Source organism: Euprymna scolopes, chromosome 2 (genome assembly GCF_053919585.1).
Source record: "Euprymna scolopes isolate OS-2025 chromosome 2, ASM5391958v1, whole genome shotgun sequence".
NCBI lineage: Eukaryota > Metazoa > Mollusca > Cephalopoda > Sepiida > Sepiolidae > Euprymna > Euprymna scolopes.
Window position 1 is genome coordinate 105,382,107 of NC_136483.1, and position 20,160 is coordinate 105,402,266.

At 33.0% G+C, this 20,160-nt stretch overlaps 1 protein-coding gene across 3 annotated transcripts in view; it reads left to right on the forward strand.

Annotated features, from left to right (window-relative positions):
* Window positions 1–20,160, forward strand: part of LOC145293959 (cytosolic 10-formyltetrahydrofolate dehydrogenase-like) — a 143,151-nt gene that overhangs the window by 54,764 nt on the left and 68,227 nt on the right. For all 3 annotated transcript variants that reach the window (XM_080140852.1, XM_080140843.1, XM_080140834.1), the window contains exons 2-6: window positions 5,572–5,701; window positions 11,566–11,800; window positions 13,896–14,061; window positions 16,409–16,510; window positions 19,036–19,125. In XM_080140852.1, the coding sequence (XP_079996978.1) occupies window positions 5,575–5,701; window positions 11,566–11,800; window positions 13,896–14,061; window positions 16,409–16,510; window positions 19,036–19,125 (720 nt within the window). In that variant the 5' untranslated portion in view covers window positions 5,572–5,574. The remainder of the gene's footprint in view (window positions 1–5,571; window positions 5,702–11,565; window positions 11,801–13,895; window positions 14,062–16,408; window positions 16,511–19,035; window positions 19,126–20,160) is intronic.

A 20,160-nucleotide genomic window follows, 5' to 3' on the forward strand; every position in this document is an offset into this window, starting at 1 on the left:
AAACCACAGAGCTACCATCCACCACAACGATATTCAAGTGAAATTAAACATTTGTAAGGATGTAAACATTATACAAGAATGGTCTACAGTGATTGAGTGACTGAACTGTCACCATCTTGTATGTAGACCAAATGACTTTTTTTTATTTTACAAGACAGTACCCAACTATTATTGGAACATTTTAACTGAATAATTTTTGATAAGAAAACTATTACCTATTTTTTTATGTCTTTTTCGTATTTTGAAAGTGATTCAGTTTTTCACAAATATCAACAAACTGAACCTTTTCCAACAATGAGAGTTTCCAGCCAAACAGTGAGCGAAAAACCATTAGCAATGACCAGCAACTGGCGATCGACCTCGGAGATGTCTTGGAAAGTGAAATTACTGCTTTGATATCTTGGAAAACTTGTTGGTGTTGAAATTGTGTTGCCACACGGACTTAGGGTCTGCTCGTTTTGTGCACCTTGGAGCTAAAATTGACAATATATGCATGGTTCCAGCGTCCAGTGAATGCCTGAATACATTTGAGAAGATAGAGACTAGACAATATTACATTTGTGATTCTGCGATGGGAGATTGCATTTAACTTGTAATCCACCGCGGCAGTGGACAACAGTCGGAGGAAGTAGTAGGTTATACTCCTACTGAGGAATGTTGACAGATCTAATGTAGGAAACTTATGCATCTATTTTTTTTTGTGGAGGGTGGGAGACACAGCTGGATTTCCCACATTAAGCCAACCTCATGTCACATCAATTTTCCGTGTTACCAATAAAGACGTTGTTCTCACCTTTAAAAATAATGGCAGGTATCTTTCTATTCTGTTTTCAAATGGATCATCACAACGTGTTGCAGGGCTGTTTTTATATATTTTTATTATTGATTTATTTTATATTTTTTACTTGTACATTAAACAGAATTTATATATACCAGTTAAAGGTTTTCAAGAGTGATAACTAATGCATTTAACGAGGTTATAAATGGTGCCCAATAAAAGAAGAGCAAGATATATTTTTATCAATATAAACAAATTTACATGTCGCAACACTGAATATGCTAATGTTTCGGACAAATGATCGGTTAAAACCAGAAGTCCCCGTCAGGTAACTTAATAAACAGTTGCTCTAATAAAAACAGATTTCTTCTGGTTTTAACTGACTATTTGTCCAAAATATTAGCATGTCCAGTATCACAACTATGTAAACTAGCAGGTCCTGTGGAAATTCCACAGTGGACTCTTTGTTTATATAATAGATTGATGTTAGCATTCTGTGGATGTTCAGAGTAAATGGAGACACCCTGGTAACTCTTATTAAAACTGCAAAAGTATTTATCTAAGCTAGCAGGAATGCCCAGCAGAGGCCGGTCGTAAAGTACACTTAAATATGATATTTTAATTTATGAAGATTTCATATATATTATAGAGTCAATTTTCTATCAGTTCTTATATTTAAAAAAAAAATTTTTTTTTTTACATGGAAGTCACCACTTATCAAGGCCCGGAGGCCACTCGGGGATAAGGGTTATTGCGTGTACAGTAATCAATGGGACAATATTGTAATCGTTAATAATGGAGATCTGATAAAGTGTCTTACTTAAGGGGGCGGTTTATCAGGAACTTGTTTATGTTAGACTTGAAGACATCCAAGTTGTAGTCAGGTGGGAAACAGGCAAACGGAAGAGAGTTCCACAGGCATGCACTTCTAAGAAAGCTTTGTTCATGGAATCTATGTTTTGATTTAGGCACAGATAAAGAGTGGGGAAAATTACTGACAGTGGTTTCAGCTAGATGGGTGTTTTTCATGAAAGATTGGTGAGGGGGAGGGACCAGAGATTGGAGTTCAGACGAGCACTTTCTATGGAAATAACGATAAAACAACGATAGGATCACAACATCCATTTTGTGGGAGAGAGGTTGCAGGGAAGAGAAAAGGGCATCCCCCACTAGGCTATGCAGTCTATTTTGTACTCTCTCAAGGCAGGATAGGCTGTTTTTAGCAGCTCCTGCCCAGATATGGCAGCAGTACTCCATACTTGGATGTACTTGGCTTTTATATAGATAGAGAATTGCATCAATAGTGAGATATCTACTGGAGCGATAGAAGGATCCCACCATTTTTCTAGCGACCTTGGCAATAGATTTGATGTACGTGTTCCATTTCAGATCAGGAGTAAAGGTCAATCCCAGAAGCTTGTCAAAACATGGGGCCTCCCCCAAGATGAGAGCTGTCCATTTCAATTGATGCCAGATGGGGATCAGAGCGTTGATGATGTAAAGATAGAAGCTTGGTTTTGGATGCATTAAAAGTAACCAGCCACCTCTTCCCCCATTGTACCATGCGCTCAAGATCAGAGGAGAGAGAATCAGAGAGAACTTTGTCATTTACGACTTTTGATGTGTTGCCATAGATGGTCGTGTCATCAGCATAGATTTCAACGAATGATTTAAGTATGTGTTTTGGGAACTCACTGATGTAGATCAGGAAGAGAATTGGGCCCAGGGTGGACCCTTGAGGGACACCAACATTAATACTGTGGGCTTCTGCCCATCAACCACTACTCTTATGAGCCTATCAGAGAGAAATGATTAAATAATTGAGAAAACATTGTAGCTGGACATCTTGTGAAATAGGCCTTTATGCCATACCTTATCGAAGGCCTTTGATATTTCAAGAGCAATTGCTCTAGAAAGGAAGCTTTTGTTTAGAGATCCACTAATCCTATGAGATATAACCGTTAGCACATCTGTAGATCTAGCAGAACGGAAACCATATTGCATGTCACTAAGAAGGTTATTTCTGCTTAGGTGGTTGACTACTTCTTTATTTAATATAGATTCCAGCAATTTACTCATGGCACACAGGAGACATTGGTCTGTACTGAGAGGGAGATGACCTGTCACCTGAATTCTTAAATACAGAGCATACTGATGAGGTTTTCCAGGGTGTTGGGAAGCAATTCTCCTTAAGACAACGCTTAAACAGTTTTGTAAGTATGGAGGAAAGTTCTGGTTGAAGCTTTCTCAACACTATAATTTGAATGCTGTTGCTTTACTGGAATCAAGGTTCTTAATTAGTTTGGCGACATCACACACAGATATTTGTATGTTGCATAGCATGTTTGTTATAGGAGGAAATATGGAGAGTTGATAGTCTTCGTCACATCTGCAAAATTCTTGGCAAATAGTTTGGCTTTGTCTGATGCTGACGAGATGACCTCAGGTCCATTGATGGTTGGGATAGAATAGATAGATATATTATAAAGTTGTGATTTCAAAATAAAAAGAAATATCCATATGACTTGGGTGCATCAGCTTGAACCGAAACCAAAACTTATGTAAAAAAATATATATATATATGTGTGTGTATATACAGTGGTACTGTCAATTTAGCTTAAATTTGCGGTTTTTAAAAAATGACAAGTGTGGATTTCCTTTTGGGGGCCACTATATATATATATATATATATATATATATATATATATATATATATATATTAATTATATAACTTGAGTTCCTTTAGCTATAACTGAAACCAAAACTTATGAAGAATTCTTGGTAAAATTATTTATAAAAAAATAGATGTCTTGAGTGCTATCAGTTATAATTGAAACTAAAACCAAAACTTATGAAGAATCCTTGGTAAAATTATTTCTTACAAGAAATTGAAGGTCATAACAATTAAACGACAGTCACTCAGAAGAAAAATGATGTAAGCATGACGCACAAAATAACACGCACACACTATCGTATTAATATATTGATTTGTTTATATTAATAAATATATATATATATATATATATATATATATAGTCTTGGAAGTTTTTCAACCTTTGAGACTATATGAAAAAAAAAGCTTTTAGTCCCTAGTCCTTCGTTGGAAAATTTCTTTGCTTATTAGTTCATTAATCTCCTACAATCACTGTATTAGTTTTAATATTATTGTAGGAATTATCAGTTGTTTATCATGAAAAACTGTTTCAGGGATTTAACAATAAAACGATACTTGATATTGTGGTTCACCAGCAGCATTGATCAAACACCACCTTCCTTAAGAAACAAAAACAAAAACATTCCAAATGTCGGATCTAGTTTTCTGCTCCAAATAATTTTCTTTATTAACTTATTCATGTTATCAAAAATGTTCTCCTTACCTGTGTCGATTGTCTTTGGCCATGAATAAAAGAGTTTGAACAAATCTGTTATACTACATATCACTTATTCAAATTTTGATAAAAACTCTTAACATGGTTTAGATTTTAGAAAATGTCTAAAATGTAAGGCTTAAAGCGTCTGAAGAAGAAATCGTAATTTAAGGAATGTTGCTTGATTGGTATTTAATGACTACAGAACAAATTCAATATAAATTCAATATATTTAAACTTTCAAATAGCAGATTGTGCCCATATTATGCCTCCTAAAATCCTTTAAAATACTCTAAAGAAGCTGAAATCTGGGGAATATTTATTAGTTGATGTCTAATAGCTTTTGTTAAAATTTCACAAAAATCAGATCTGAATTTTCGTTAAAGATTTCTACTTCCTTCTTACTTTTTGCATAAACTATATTTAACTTAATATAGTCCATATTACTACTCCTCACGCTTAGCAGCTATATTTCAAAATTCATAAAAATCGGTTTATTAGTTTATGGAGGTATCCTTACATACACGGATATCATTAGATGCACAAAAAAATCTCAATGACTCTGTAATTGTATTGGAATCAGTAATATAGATAATAACTGGTAATTGTATCAGAATCAGGGAAAAAATATTTAAATTGTCCCATCACTAATACCAATAAATAAATACATGTTGATATTTATTATAGAGTGAAGAATGTTTTAAAGTAGTTTTTAATTCCAAGAATTTTTTTATTCGAATACAGTCCTTAATACCAGAATTCAACATGTCAATTTTTCTTCTTTTTTTTCTTTTTTTTTTTTCTTGTTTCAACACTTTGAATTTGAAAATGGAAATAGCTTCTCAGTCATGGGTTGAATTCTCTAGTAAAGAAGATAATGGTTACCCCTTAGTGTAACGCATTGTTCTTCATAAAAGAATTGAGCTCTTAAGGCAACCAATAATGCGAATATTGCTGACATTTCTGACTGTTTCAAGAGATAATGAAATTGTAAGCCTCAGATTAGCAACTTGCTGCATCTGCTATGACTGTGCAAGCCTATCCTGAATCGACAGGTTCTGTTGCAGATGCCACAGATGTAGATGATGTCTGGTTGTGAAAGCCCTATTACAGTTCTCTACCATCTATTCTCTCTTTTCGTTCCACTGCTTGTCTTTCTCCTTACTCCTTTTTACAGCTCTTTTCCAGCAGCTGCCATCTTCAACCACAGACTCACAATCTGTTGTGAATACAAACAAACAAACATCATTTTATAATGAACACAATAGTGTGTGTATAAGATCTCCCGACTTTTAGGCAAACAGTTGGGTTTTGAATATTAGTATGAAACACTCACCACGTTTAGCCACATTTACGAGCTGTGATATGACAAAACATCTGTTTATGGATGACATATATTTAAAGAACGCAGTTTATTTATTTCAGGCAATGCGGATTGCCATCATCGGACAAAGCACATTTGGCGCCGAAGTATACAAACTACTTCGGAGTGTTGGTCATGATATTGCAGGAGTTTTCACCATCCCAGATGTCAGAGGTCGAGAAGATCCACTCGGTAAGTAAAAACGTTCCTCTTACCTATATCTACTAATTTTAAGAATTCTATTACTACCTCCGGTCGGAAATAGTTGGTGCACAAAAATGTTCAGTTTGGTCGGAAATACTTGGTGCATACAAGTTTCAAGTTTTATAAGGCAGTACTTTTGAAAAGAAATACAGGTTTACCAAATAATTATACTTAATTAAATTGTACGTACATTCTTACAATGTATGATTAAATAAATATACAAAAAATAATGCAAAAAGTTAAAACATCTGACTATTTATTCAATTGTGTTAATTAACTTTTCAATTCTTCTGATATCAAACTTTAAGTGGGAAGTTTTCCTTTTCTTTCTAGCTGTGCTTTTGATATATGCTGGAGCCTGTAATTGTTGCCACCATCAGCCAAAATTATTTGTTCCATTGTCTCCTGCAATGTTAGGAAAATGTTGTTCAACTTTGATTTTTCTAATTCTTGAAAACTGGTTTCAACCACTTCAATTAATTCATCAATATTATTTGGAGCCTTTTGGTGTTGAATGGATTGTATTGTATTGAAGTAACCTATGTCAAGCATATTCAAATCCAGACTGTTTGCAGGCTGGTTAACCAGTTCAATGTTCAGCCCTAATCTCTCTGATTCTTGTTTGAACACCGGGTGCGTTGGATGTACGTGTGGCTTAGGATTGTCTTGTTGAATTATGATTCGTTGTGCAATAGATCCACTTGGCCATTTGTTCCATGTGGAAACAAGGACCTTTTCAACAAGGAATTCACGAATCTGAATTTTCGTGATGTATCCATGACTTTAGTTACCATTGTTCCAGCAGGCCTGTTTCTGCTGTTACGTTTAGCCGCCTCTTGTTTGACAAATGGCCAAATTCCAATCTTCCCGTCAAAGTAACATTTGCGATGTGGATTGTAATGAAATGCTTGCTTTTAGTGGTTCTTAAAGGGTCATGTTCATCTTTGCCTAAATAAAATTTCCTTGCATTTTGCGTCATGTAAAACCATTTCTCACCAATATGTATGACATCAAACATTTCTCTAAAATTTCTTGATTGAAATCCAACTGTGAACGGCAAAAATCAACGCGACATTTCATGTTTTCTATCGTGAGAAGCAGTTTTACAGCATTCGAATGTGCCCGAATTTTGTCATCTTTCATCCTTGCAATCAACGTTGTTTTAGGTATTCCACATGCTTGAGCAGTAGACCCCAAAGTGGTTCTTTTTCTCAAGGGAATGGTGTTTATTTTTGCCAACTGTGAACTATAGTCCTTCTTTTTTCGGCCACAGAGAAACTTACGGCTCAAAGAATCCATTGGCACCAATATATCGGACAAACTGTCTAATGCTCGCGAGCGAATTCTGCCTACAGTATTTCTTCCTATATCGAATTTTGTGGCAACATCTTTGATTGCACCTCGTTATAGGATGCGCCCTTTAGACCGTTGTAGCAACACTCGCAGAACTGCTGTTCGTCTTGAATTTGTCAATTCTCTCTTATCACTTCTGTTTTTACCTTCCACATTGGCATTAACTACATTTTCCATATTTATATAGCCACTGCGGGTATTTTTAAAAATAGATTATATAACAGTCAACAAAGTAATGTGCATAGATTAAACTCTAAATGACTTTTAGAACAAAAACTGTTCTTTTTCAATTAAGCACGCTCTAAAGTACTACCAGTTACCCCCTAAAACATTGAAATGGTGCATGACAAAACCTAAAACGCGGACAGTTTTAATTCCGTACCAACTATTTCCGACCGGAAGTAGTATTTACTAGCATTGAGGTTCTTCCTTCCTAATGCATGGAGTCACATTGGTTGAATGAGTCATGTGATCACAAATACAAAACGTATGATTCACATGCACTTTTCTCCTTGACCACCAATTTCCTTTCTGACCAGTTTTGTTGAGATGCAGTCAGTGTTCTTACCGTCTGATCAGGTCTTGACAAAAGTGTTGTAAGTCCGTCTTTCATTATATCCACGTTAGGCATGTGTGCTTATTTTTGTGTATTACTTTTAAGCACAAATAAATCCTGTTATATTTTATTAGTAATATTTTTTGTTCTCTTTTGTTTGTGTTTACAACAAATAAGAAACTGGTTAAATATGTGTCTGTATGCATTAATTGCACAGACCATAATCGTGCACTTTTTGCCTGAAGTTGGTGTTTGATTTCGACACTGGGTGCAGTGTCAATCATGTGGTCTCAGTCAGTGCTGAGACAGAAGAATTTTCCATCCAAACAAAATTACAACTTCAGTTAAAAACAAATAACACATTTTCATTTTTCAGGCCTACAATAATACTTCCCCATTGAACACAGTTAACTAGCTTGTGACTCAGAAAGTTTTCTGTCTCTTAAAATCATAGAAACCCAACAAACCCCATCTGTTAGAACATATATACTAGCGGGTGGGGGGGGCGTAAAATACACTTAAATATATTTTAATTTGTCCAGATTTTTTATATGTTATTATAGAGTTGTGATTTAAAAAGTAAAAAAAAAAAAAAAATGCATTTGAGAGCCATCAGCTAGAATCGAAACCGAAACTGTAGCATTCAAAGCTGGTGACGTTACCACTGTACCAATGTGACCCGCATATGAACTGATTATACATTAAAAATAAACTAAGATGAATGAACAAAATTTTCAATTTTTACTCATTTTTGATCCCTTAAAAACTATTTTAACCTAGTAAAGACCCGTAAATAACAGTCCGTAAAAAATATTAGTTTAATATTTCTCATACATAGGCCTTCTATTTATAGATTGCCCGGATGCACCCCACTAAATATGCAGCATTATGCATGTTTACACTGATAAACCTGATACTAGCAAAGAAAATGCAAGTGCTTTTACACTTATATACAACAGCATAATCATGCTCATGCACCAGTTGCAATTGGATCATCAAAGCTAAGCAATGTTGAGCTTGGTTCGTATTAAATGGGTGTCCATTCCGGAATACATAGTTACAATATCAAGTTAAAAATGATTCTCTACTTCCATAATATGTAATTCACAACACAGTGTTTATTTTTCATTTAGTTTTAATTCTTAATTATGAAAAATCAGTAAAAATGCAGTCTTAAAATCTATGTGGGATACGTCATAGATTCCTTTATGTATATTATATAACATAGTGTGGCATTAATTACTTAACATTGAAATCGAGAAACAGCAGCTTTGATTAGTTGTAACTGAGTTCACTATGTTGCTACAGCTATGTTGTATTATTTTTTTTGTTCCTGATTAGTTGCTTTCTTTAGCGACATATTTTCTTTTTAGTTCTTGCTAGTTCATATAATACACAAAAGAAAACCCGTACAATTATATCATTTTTTAAATTTATTTATTTTTTTTTTACTCCGATTAAACTCAAACAAGGCATATTGTCACAATAACATAAGAGTTACTATGATTAGAAGACAGATTTATGGGGCACTCTATGTAGAGAGTTGAGATTGTAATTTATACATGTTGGTAAAGTGGGGGGAACTTGGAGCAGGGAGAGAATTACAAATGCAAGTAGTTTGCAGAAAGAAGCTATTAGAGTAGAAAGCTTTTTGGCATCTGGGGATCTCTACAATGATGGGGTGGGATTTTGCTGATTGACAGGTTAGTTGGGGGTATTTATGTTGAGGTGGCACAGGTACAGCAAGTTCGTTGGAGTGCATTCTATTAAAAGACTTGTAGAACAAGCACAGGATGCAACATTGTGTTACTGGGACAGAGACTAGAGCTTGAAAGACAGTGTGGGTCCTATTAGACTGGAGGTTCTTTTTTGCACCTTGTTTAAGATGGAGAGACTAGTGGTTGGTGTACTAGCCCAGATGTGGTAACAATTCTCCATGCACGAGTGAATAGTGGATTTGTAGAAACATAGGATATTATCAGGTTCGAGTAATTTATGGCCTCATAGAGGGAGCCTACCTTCTTTGCAGCAGCCTCGGCAATATCTTTTATGTATTTGTTCCAATTTGCATGAATGTCAGCTCAAGGAGTTTAAAGTCGAACTTTCAGGAAAGATGCTACTAACAGTGGCAATCGGTGGTTGGAAAGGTTTCTTATGATTGTTAAAGGAAAGAAGCTTCAGTCGTAAATATTCTAGGCTTTTACATCTGTATCCATTTTTGTTCTTGTGTGTTTACGTGCTAAGTTTACAATATCTTTAATATATCTGTTAATGAACATTTACGGAAAGAATAAATAATTGGATATAAAAACAAATATTTAAAATAAAAACGAATAATTTAGTCTAAGGTGCTACTTAATGGTGGAAAAAATATTCTCAAGGGCTTCTTTCAGTCTTGAGAAACAATGGATATTGTAGAGGATTAACAGAAGCATATTGGTTGCTAAGACACAAGTGGGTTACTTCCCCTTGGGCAGTGAGACTAAGACAGCGGTATGTGAAAGCATGCTTCCCTTATGATGGGTTGAATCCCATGTATGGAGAATGTAAGGTGATGTTGTCCTAGCTCCTAATCCTACCTCGCATGGTAGAGACCATTGAAGTGTGGACCGAAGGAGCTGAAGAGGGAGGCAAATATTCCCCATGCTGAGTACATTCCAGTGTTGGCAGAATATCTCCGCTCTATTTAAAATGGGGAGTTAATTGACATATGTATGTTGTGAATGTTATATGTTGTTCACATTTGTCAGTGTATTTAATAAATGTGTATATGTTTGTATTTTGGCGCAGTTTAGTTTGTCATTGTACATTATTTATGCTCGTTAAGTATTTTCTATTTCAGGTTAATTAAATTAACAAAGAGATGCTAATATTTACAACAGATACCTATTTAACAGGTGCCTACTCCAAGAGTCTATAGTAAAACAATGGTTGCACAATTACCAACTGATAAAGATGTGTCTATGATCAACCTATTATATAAAGGGCAAAATGGGTGCTAGCTTGCATCGGGCTTCTTGCGTCGGTTAGATTCCGCAAGAGGTTTTCACATACTTCGCAGATCATAATATCTCGGATTCGCAAACACACATCATCTCTATCTTTTTTTGATAGTTAAACAAAATTCCCACCATGTCATCATCTCCAGTGTTTGTTTGTCTTTTTTGTAAAAATAAAGCGAAACTATTCGAACGCCAATATCAACGCCTGGCCTTCCACCCGGGTAGTATCTGTTCTGTAATTGGTCCTTGGTAAATGTAGGGGAAACCCTTCATACTGAGACAATTACTATTTATTTGGATACCGCCAGAGTGGCCCCTTTTGGAGGGAGCTGGTTTACCCCCACATTAAAAACGACCTTGTGTCTAATTTGCTTTTATGGGAGCTTTAAAAGCATCTTGACTACAGTAAATTTGAACACTTTACACTTCCGGTCATGTCATGGAGTAGCGGTAAGATGTCAGATTTTCTTTCACTTTCTTTTCCACCTTCCTGTCTACTACCACTTTTTTTTTTTTTTGCTCAACACACACCTACAAACACCCAGGCAATGCTGGGCACCCAGGCCAGTTAATGAATAAATGTTACTTTGAGTTCTATATTCCTGCATACACAAAACGTAAACTAGAACAAAATCTCCTAGGGTGTAAGAAGACAAAATGTTCTCCTGCTTTAACAGATGTGCCAGAAAGAGAACAGTCTCGTTCTGAATTTTCTACATATTTGCAGAACAGGTTTTATCAATTTCCATAGAGGAGGGCACATTCTTTAATTTTATGTTAGCCTTATTAAATCCAAGGGAGATAATTCAGATATGAATCTAGAGATGTTTGGATAATTATGAGTCAACCACAAAATTAATGATTAAATTTCAGTGTGGTTGTTTTGTTTTTTTGGGTTTTTTTCTGTGGTTAATTAGTTATAATTTTTTTTTTTTCTTCAGCCACGGAAGCCAACAAAAATGGAACTCCAGTATTTAAATTCAAACGATGGCAGGAAAAGAAAGTTGCTATTCCTGAAGTTGTTGAATGTTACAAGTCACTCAACGTCGAGCTGAATGTTCTGCCATTTTGTTCACAGTTCATCCCAAATGATGTCATCTTTTACCCCAAACACCAGACAATCATTTACCATCCGTCTTTGCTGCCAAAACATCGTGGAGCATCAGCTATCAACTGGTCAGTAATAAAGTTCTTTTTTTTCTTTTTTTTTTCTTTTTTTTTTTTCATAAATATTTATTTAGTTAACAGATAGTTATCCAACAAAATAGTTAAAATTGATTATATTAAAATTGTGGCCTCATTCATAGGTTTTACAAATTATTTTAAACTCCATATCATTAGCAACCATTTGTTTGTATTCAGATTATAACATTCTTTTTAATGTATGTATCAGGCAGCATTCTTTCATTTAAGCAAACATTGTTAGACATAACAATTCTTCTTGATTATATCTTTTTAAAAATTTTTCTATTCTTCTTTTATATCGAAATAATAATAAAAAAAATAATTGGGGTTCCATATGTATACATTTTGATGCAATTACCAATTCTGTTTTAAATTTCTGACTCCAATACAAATACTGATTCTAATTCCAATTCTTTTAAAATCTCGAAATATTTAGTGATAGATTTGTTGTCTTTGATTATTTTTTACTTTCAGATTACCATAAAAACCCATGTAACATGTACATACTCCTCTATTTTTGCAAGTGTAAAAATACACATCTGACCTGTGCTTTATAGATTTTAGGCATACAAGCAATTTAATATCAATAATTATTTATCATTTTATCATTAGTGATAGCAATGAAAAATTAATTGAAAAAAAGAAAAGAATCGTTTTTGGCATCAGAAAAGTTTCTTATCCAAATACCCCAAAATCTTCTGATTTAGAAACAAATTATTCTAAAATCTAGATCGATGCAAGCATGGTACAGTTAGCTAACAAAATATTAGGTTGGTGCAAAAATAATTCATTTTTTGATATTCATACGACATTATTTTTGTATAAAAATAATGTCGTTTTTTGATATTCAACTATATATATATATATACAACATTATTTTTGCAACCTAATAAAAAAAGATATGGCAAGAGAAAAGTAAAAAGATGTAAACAGCTTGCTTCTGGAATTGACCTTCACTCCTGGCTTGAAATGGAAGACTTTACATCAGATATGTTATCAAGATTGCTGGAAAAAATGGTTGGCTAATTCTACCACTCTAGAAAGTATTTCACTCCCAATGCAGTCCTCTGCCATATCTCGGAAGGAGATGCTAAGATCACCGTTTCCTATCTTGATAAGGTACGAAACCAGCTTTGAAATCTAATGGGCAAGGACTTTTTCTCCTCCCTACTTTCTGTTTTTCACAAAAGAGAGGTTGTGAGTCTACCTCTACTCTACTGTTATTTTCATAGCTATCTATAGTACCCGCTCCTCCCTGTAAAACATTTGCAATAAACACTTGTCTATCTACAACCGCTGTCAACAATTTCTTTACTCTCTATCTGTACATAAAACTAAACCAAAATTCCATGAGCAAAATTTATTTTCTAGAATTACTTGTATGTAGCCCACAATGCCACAAGGCTGCTTCCCAACTGACTATGACATGGTCATTTTAAAGTTTATAGTAAACAAGTACTTGTTGAGCCATTCTCTTAAATAATAAAACTCTACCCAAGTTCCACCATTACAGATCATCATGGTGTTGTCACACCAGCCATCTTTGGGCCGTGATAAGCAATGACTTCCTCCCCAATAAAAAAAAAAATCAGAAAATTTCAATAAACTAGGATGATTCTCTGATTTTTGTTGATTAAAATATCATAGATTTTCAGGGATTAAAGACCTGAGCACCGGCATTTGTCTAGTGTATGGCTTATTGGGTAATAAAGTTTGTTTTTTGTTCATTTGCTAATGAGTCACCACATGTCAAGGCTAAAATCCACTTGAGGATAAGGATTGAGATAGATTGTTCATCGATGGATGGAGAATATTATGAGAGGATTGACAATGATAAATCGAATTAATAACTTATGAGGGCAGCTTATGGAGTATGTTGACGGTTACATCGGCCAAAACCTGAAAATAACAACCCGGATGAGAATAGTAGTTTAAATAATCCAAGACATTCACTGTTTTCCATTCAAAAAACATGTAAGATTTTTTTACCTACCTTTTTAAACAACAGAATTAAACCAAAAATTAACCATGCAAAAACTTTAACAATAAAATAAGTGAATTCATTGCATATTTACTTTTTTACCAGGACCTTGATGAATGGAGATGAAAAAACAGGCTTCACTATTTTCTGGGCGGACGAAGGCCTTGACACGGGACCAATTCTTTTGCAGAGACACACCTACATCTCAAAAGACGACACTCTGGAAACTCTTTACAACCGATTCCTTTTCCCAGAAGGAATCAAAGCTATGGTTTGAGTCATTATTTAGTTACTTGTATGTGTGATATATATAGGAAAGAATGAAATAATAAAACAAAAGTAAAGTTACATATTTTTACAAGTTTATTTTTATAATGAAACGTTTAAATAAGCAATAAAATATGAGAAGGTCAATGGATTTTCAAAGAAATAACTATAATACTCGGAAGGAAAAAAATAGATTATTGGTAAATAGTAATTTGAAATCTTTACAAAACAGTTTTAAATTTTTCTTAGAGCAAAAAGAATAAAAATAAACTGGTAATATATGTGACTACACACACACACACATATATATATATATAAACAATTTTGTTAGATTCCAAAATCCAAGATTTTATCTCTCTTACTAATCGTTTTTTCTTTCAAAACAAAAGCTTCTGTACTATTAGAGATCCATTTAATTTGCGGGTGAACACTAATATTTTTTGTTGATATGGGATATTTCCTCCATGGATTCCTCTAGAAATCCAGAAAGTTCTTAGCAAAAAATCCATAGTGATGTAATTGATAAAATCCCCCCCCCAACCAGAAAACAACTTCAATCAAATCCATGAACAAAACAGATCTGTAAAATGTACCAAAGTTTTAATCGTGAAAAAAAAATTTATTGATAGGATGAATAAACTCTTGGATTTTAAAATCTAGCAAAATTATTTATTTATATATGCTCTATTATATCTTAAACATTAGGCTTCTAATTTAAAAACAAAAAAAGAAAATTGATTGATATACATAAAAAATACAAAATATATGCAATATCATACATTTTCACAAGCATGACTTTCATAAGAGTAAACCTCTCCACTAAAAATCACATGACCTGCTAACATCGCAGGTGAAATCCTATGGTTATGGACCTACAGTACATATATACATATATAGAGAGAGGGAGAGACATATATTCTTAATAAAGTTTGCACATTGACAAAGTATATTGAAAGTATTGAAATATATAATATCTTGAAATGCTGAGAAGTTCAGTTAACATTTATTGTGGGCTGCAAAGAGCTATAAATCAAAATCAGACACTCTATCCTTTTCTAAATGTAAGCAATTAATTCAACAAGTTAATTCAATGCCAGAAGAATAATAGGTTTATTGAGTTACACATCACATTATTTACATTATATTCTGCTAAATATACCCAGCTGTAATACTTTCATAGGCAGAAAGAAAGAGAGATAGCGATAGATTATTAAAGATAAAGCTTTTTAGATTACATTATTTATTAGCCATATATTCGTTTTCTTGATTTCTTCTTTCAAAAGTGTTGACAATTATCTTCAACCAAAATTCCTTCATTTTCCTGTGACGTCACTTTTTTCTTGTATCTCTACATCCTTTCTTATGATTTTGATTCCCAGTCACAGTTGACCTTTTGATCTCTTGTCTATAACATTTTCTGACCTTAAGTCTTGTATATTAACAGCTAATATATGCTAGCTAATATATTAACAGGTAATATATGTACTTGTTAGGCTTTTTTATCTGTTGTTTATCACATGCAATCTCAGGCTAATTGATTCGATAAAATCACTATTCCTTTCTTGTATCACAACTTTCGTTTGCACTATTTCAATTCCCAATCTCCACTGAACTTTTGACCTAACATTTATAACATTCTTATGTCTTATATCTTAGCCATTAATATATGTATTTGCCTGAATATTTAACATTTAAACAGGAGATTCATATTGAAATATTGTTTATTAAAAAGATGTAAGAAAAAAGAATAAATAAACCAAGTTTTTCATATATATCTATATCCAACATTGTGCACATATTGTGACAACCTCTAACCCAAATACTCTTCTGCAAATATTTTTATTTTTTTCTTATTTCCTTAGACCAAATCAAACATCATGAATAAATATTTGAAGATATAAAGAACTTGAAGTATAAAAACTTTTACCAAAGTGACCTGATTCAGCATTAAATAACCTTAAAAGGATTGATGTGTGGTAAAACAAAACAAACAAAACAAACACAATAAATAAATATTTGAAAATATAAAGAACTTGGAGCATAAAAACTTTTACCAAAATGACTGGATTCGGCATTAAATAACCCAAAAACGGTTGATATGCTGTAACACAAGATGATCAAACCTTGTTTTTTTAGGGAATTTTTATTTGAGTATTGCTGCAGAATTAGTGCAATCCACATGTTATGCTTGGAATGCTTAGAAGTTAAAACAATTACTAAAATTAAAATTGTTTTAAGTTTTAAAACTTTTCTTGGACAAAGTAAAAATTATTCTTCTGATGTAATCAAATTCAAATGATTATTATATGCAAAGTTTAACATCAGTATTTGATCTTTTTTTTAAATTTTAGGAATATGCTGTACGCCTGATTGTGGAGAACAAAGCTCCCAAAATTGTCCAACCAGAAGAAGGGGCCAGTTATGAAGCCTTGATAAAAAAGCCACTCGTTCAAGTAAGTTGCGACATTAAAACATTCTATTTATTATTGGCATGTTAAAATTAGAATATTCAATATCACATCTGTAATATAAAAAGCAGTTGTCTTTTTACTTTAGTTAGTTTTAAGAGATCAAGGGGCACCCTCCTGGAGCTAACTCTTATTTCCATTATGATTTAAATGTATATCCAAGGGCTCTTCTAAGAATAGACGCTGTTCTCTTTATGGCTGCTATCTGTATTTCATTACAGCTCGGTTTTCCAGGGATTGCTTCTAAGTATTTCTGAAGATTCTTTTTTATTAAACCAGTTGCTCCTATCACAACCAGTATAATGTTTGTTTCTTTCAGAGACCATGTCGTTTTTAAATCATTTTTTAGTTCCTGATATTTATCTTTTCCTATTCATCTCTATTAAGGCCAAAGTCATTTGCGACTGTGACATCGATAATGAGCACAGTTCTTTCTGGCTTGCTCCATATTTCTTTCTTTCACGGGAGCTTTGCTAAAGAGCATAATACAACATACATAATGAGGTTGACAATCACACGAGAAGAGTTCCCTCGTTAAGTCCCTACGTATAATCTAAATAATATCAATTGTTTTTTATTCTTCTGATAAGTAATTTTGATTGTTATTGTAAACAAAGGAAAAACCTAATACATCTACATTTCTTGTGTTATTAAATAATGAGTTTGAATAGAATTATTAAACTATACTGAATGCAAACTTTTCGACTAGTAAAAAAGGCCATACTGAAAAAGTTAACTGTTTGGAGGTTTCATCTAAACTGACCATAAACGGCATGTAAAAAAAAAAAAGAAATTTTTTTAAATAAAAAAAAAATTAAAAAAAAAAAAGACTTAAATTTATGTACATGTTTTTTACTAGAGGATTACCACTTAAGGATAAAGGTTATTGAGTGTCAGGTAAACTTTGAGACCACATCTTGATGATCAATTATGGTGGAATTTGGCTATAGTTTGATAGTTCAGCAATAACTTGTTTACATTAGATTTGAAAACAACCATCTTATAGTTAAGTTGGGAATCAAACCCATGGTATTGTGTTCTACAGACACATAGTTCTAGAAAATGATTGACAGTTGTTGTAGATAGATGAGTATTCATTACGAACATTTTAGAGTAAAGCATCTGCCTATGAAAATAATGATAGAGCAGAAATAGACTCACAATGTCTTTTCTGTGAGAAAGAGTACGTGGGGGGGGGCGAAAAGATTTCAAAGACAGTTTTGTACCCAGTCAAGGCAAGAAAATGTGTTCTGAGCAGCTCCTGCATGGATGTGGCAACAGTACTCCATCTTAGGACATGTATATATATATATATTTCTCGCAGGAATGGCCTTACCAAAGGCACATATAATAAAACCACATAAAGACATAATGAATTTGAGAAAGATATGAATTGTGATATCTTTCCATTTTTTTTTTTTTTTTTTTTTTTCTCTCGTATTGCTTTGTTTTTTATGAAATGGGGATGTTTTGGTTTTACTTTTAACTTCTGGTTAAGAACTTTGTGCTAATGAAGAGACTTGGTATCAATAGAAGTCCATTTCATCTCAGAAATGATTGTACACCTAAATTGTTGTTTTATGTTTGAATTTTTGAAAAGAATATGAGTATGTTATCAATTTGTTTATTATAAAACCATAATATAATAGCTCTGGCTGATCTAAAGGTTCTACCATTGAGCTGATGTTAAACCTACAGTATATACCTTCATTTTCTCTTATATGTCTAGGATGTGGTTAATTATTCAACTTTCCATTATATTCCTAAGTTTTGTATTGGACTTCATTTTTCTTTTAGTAAGCAAGTAGTAAGTTATATGGTGATTAAACTATGCAAAAGTGTTCACTTTTCATCCTTGTAATCAAGACAAGTCCTTACGAAGATGAAACACAAAAAATTCTGTGGTGCTTATTTGCTATATTTTCATAACTTATTCAAAATCCAACTGATCATCTTTTTTTTCATGCCGAAAAATGATAAAGACAAACAGAAAGATGCGTACATATTAAGAACAAAGAGACTAAAATATTATTTTGTTTTTCAAATCCTGGTGTTGGCCAAATAAGTTTGACCTATCTTCCCCAATTGCTTTGACTTGGCTGAGATTTTATAAACATCTGTCAAATTGAGTTGAACTGATGTGCACTCATATTTTGAGACGAAAATGGCACAGAATTGATTTTACTTCTCTCCCTCCAAAGACAATCAAATATGGGTAAAAAGGCTTTTAAATGTGGGAAGCTCAAGAGCTCCACCCAAATGGACTCTTATGATTGTGCCACAAGTGGATGGAAATTCTCTTTAATCAATCTGAATTAAATTCAAATAATTATTGGTTTGTTTAGAATGTGTATGTTTGTTTTCTGTTTTCACATTGTAAAAATTATTGTGCTCAAACTTGTGATAATCATGTGTGCATACAAATAAATATATAATATCTACTGGTTTTACTTGTGCTCTCAACTTTTTAGCCCAATGGTATAAATGTTTTTTTTTAACTTCAATTTCAGTTGAACTGGAATCTGCCAGCAGAATCAATTCACAATTTCATTCGTGGAAATGATAAAGTGCCTGGAGCTTGGACACTGATTGACGGGCAGGTAAAATGAATATTAAACAATTCGGTTTACTCGTATTACAACTTATCCTATGAACAATTTGATTTTCTAAAACTCTACTTAAAAAGATAGTCATTTGTGTATTCAAAGTTTGTTATTTTGATTTTCAAGAAATTGATCCTTATTTTAACATATGTTTATATATGGGGAAGGTGGGGCTCAAAAAAGTATATAAGGATTCTTTAAATGGAGACTTTTCAATATAATAAAACAGCTCGACATGTAGGTGGAGCTTAGATGCAAGAGGAAAAGATATTGATAATAGAAAAATATATACTAATGCGTATAGATTGAGTGATCAATTTGAAACAAGGGAATACAATACAGTGTATAGGGCTTATGAAAGTTCTTTATGCCAGGCATTTCGAAACCTAATGCTTCTCATCAGAATATGAGGGGATGTGCTAAGTAACAAAATAAGCATGCAACGTCTAGTATTGGCATGTTAAGGGATTTTGTATAGGTTGTATATATTAGAGGAAGAAGGCAGGGTTGTTAAGGGGATTATTAAATAATTATGGTACTTTAAATATGTTAGAGCAGGGTTTTAGTAGGATTAGGCAATAGAGGTATGGAGTACTCTTTAGAGAGTAAGTACTATATGTTATAGGATTTCATTAACTAATTAATAAATTAATCAATTATGGTCGAATGGCAGTGATGTGCTGCTGATCTATACAAATAAAATAAATGATAAAAAGAAAAAAAATATAGTTTGTGAGAGAAGAAAAATAGAGGATAAAAGTTTTTTTAAAAAAATGTAAAGTGAAATAAATAAAAAAAATTTAGACGAAAGGTGAAAAGGGTTGATGACTAGTGTTAAAATGGTGCTATATTGTAATGAGATAATCAGGCAGGTCTTGTACAGGTGAAATATATCTATGGATGGGGGTTAGGGTAAAAATAGAAAAATACAAAGCAATATACTGACAGGAAAATAAAGTACAGCAATGATAATAGTAATAATAACCATCACAATAGTAATAATAACAATACTAATATTATAATTAAAAAGTA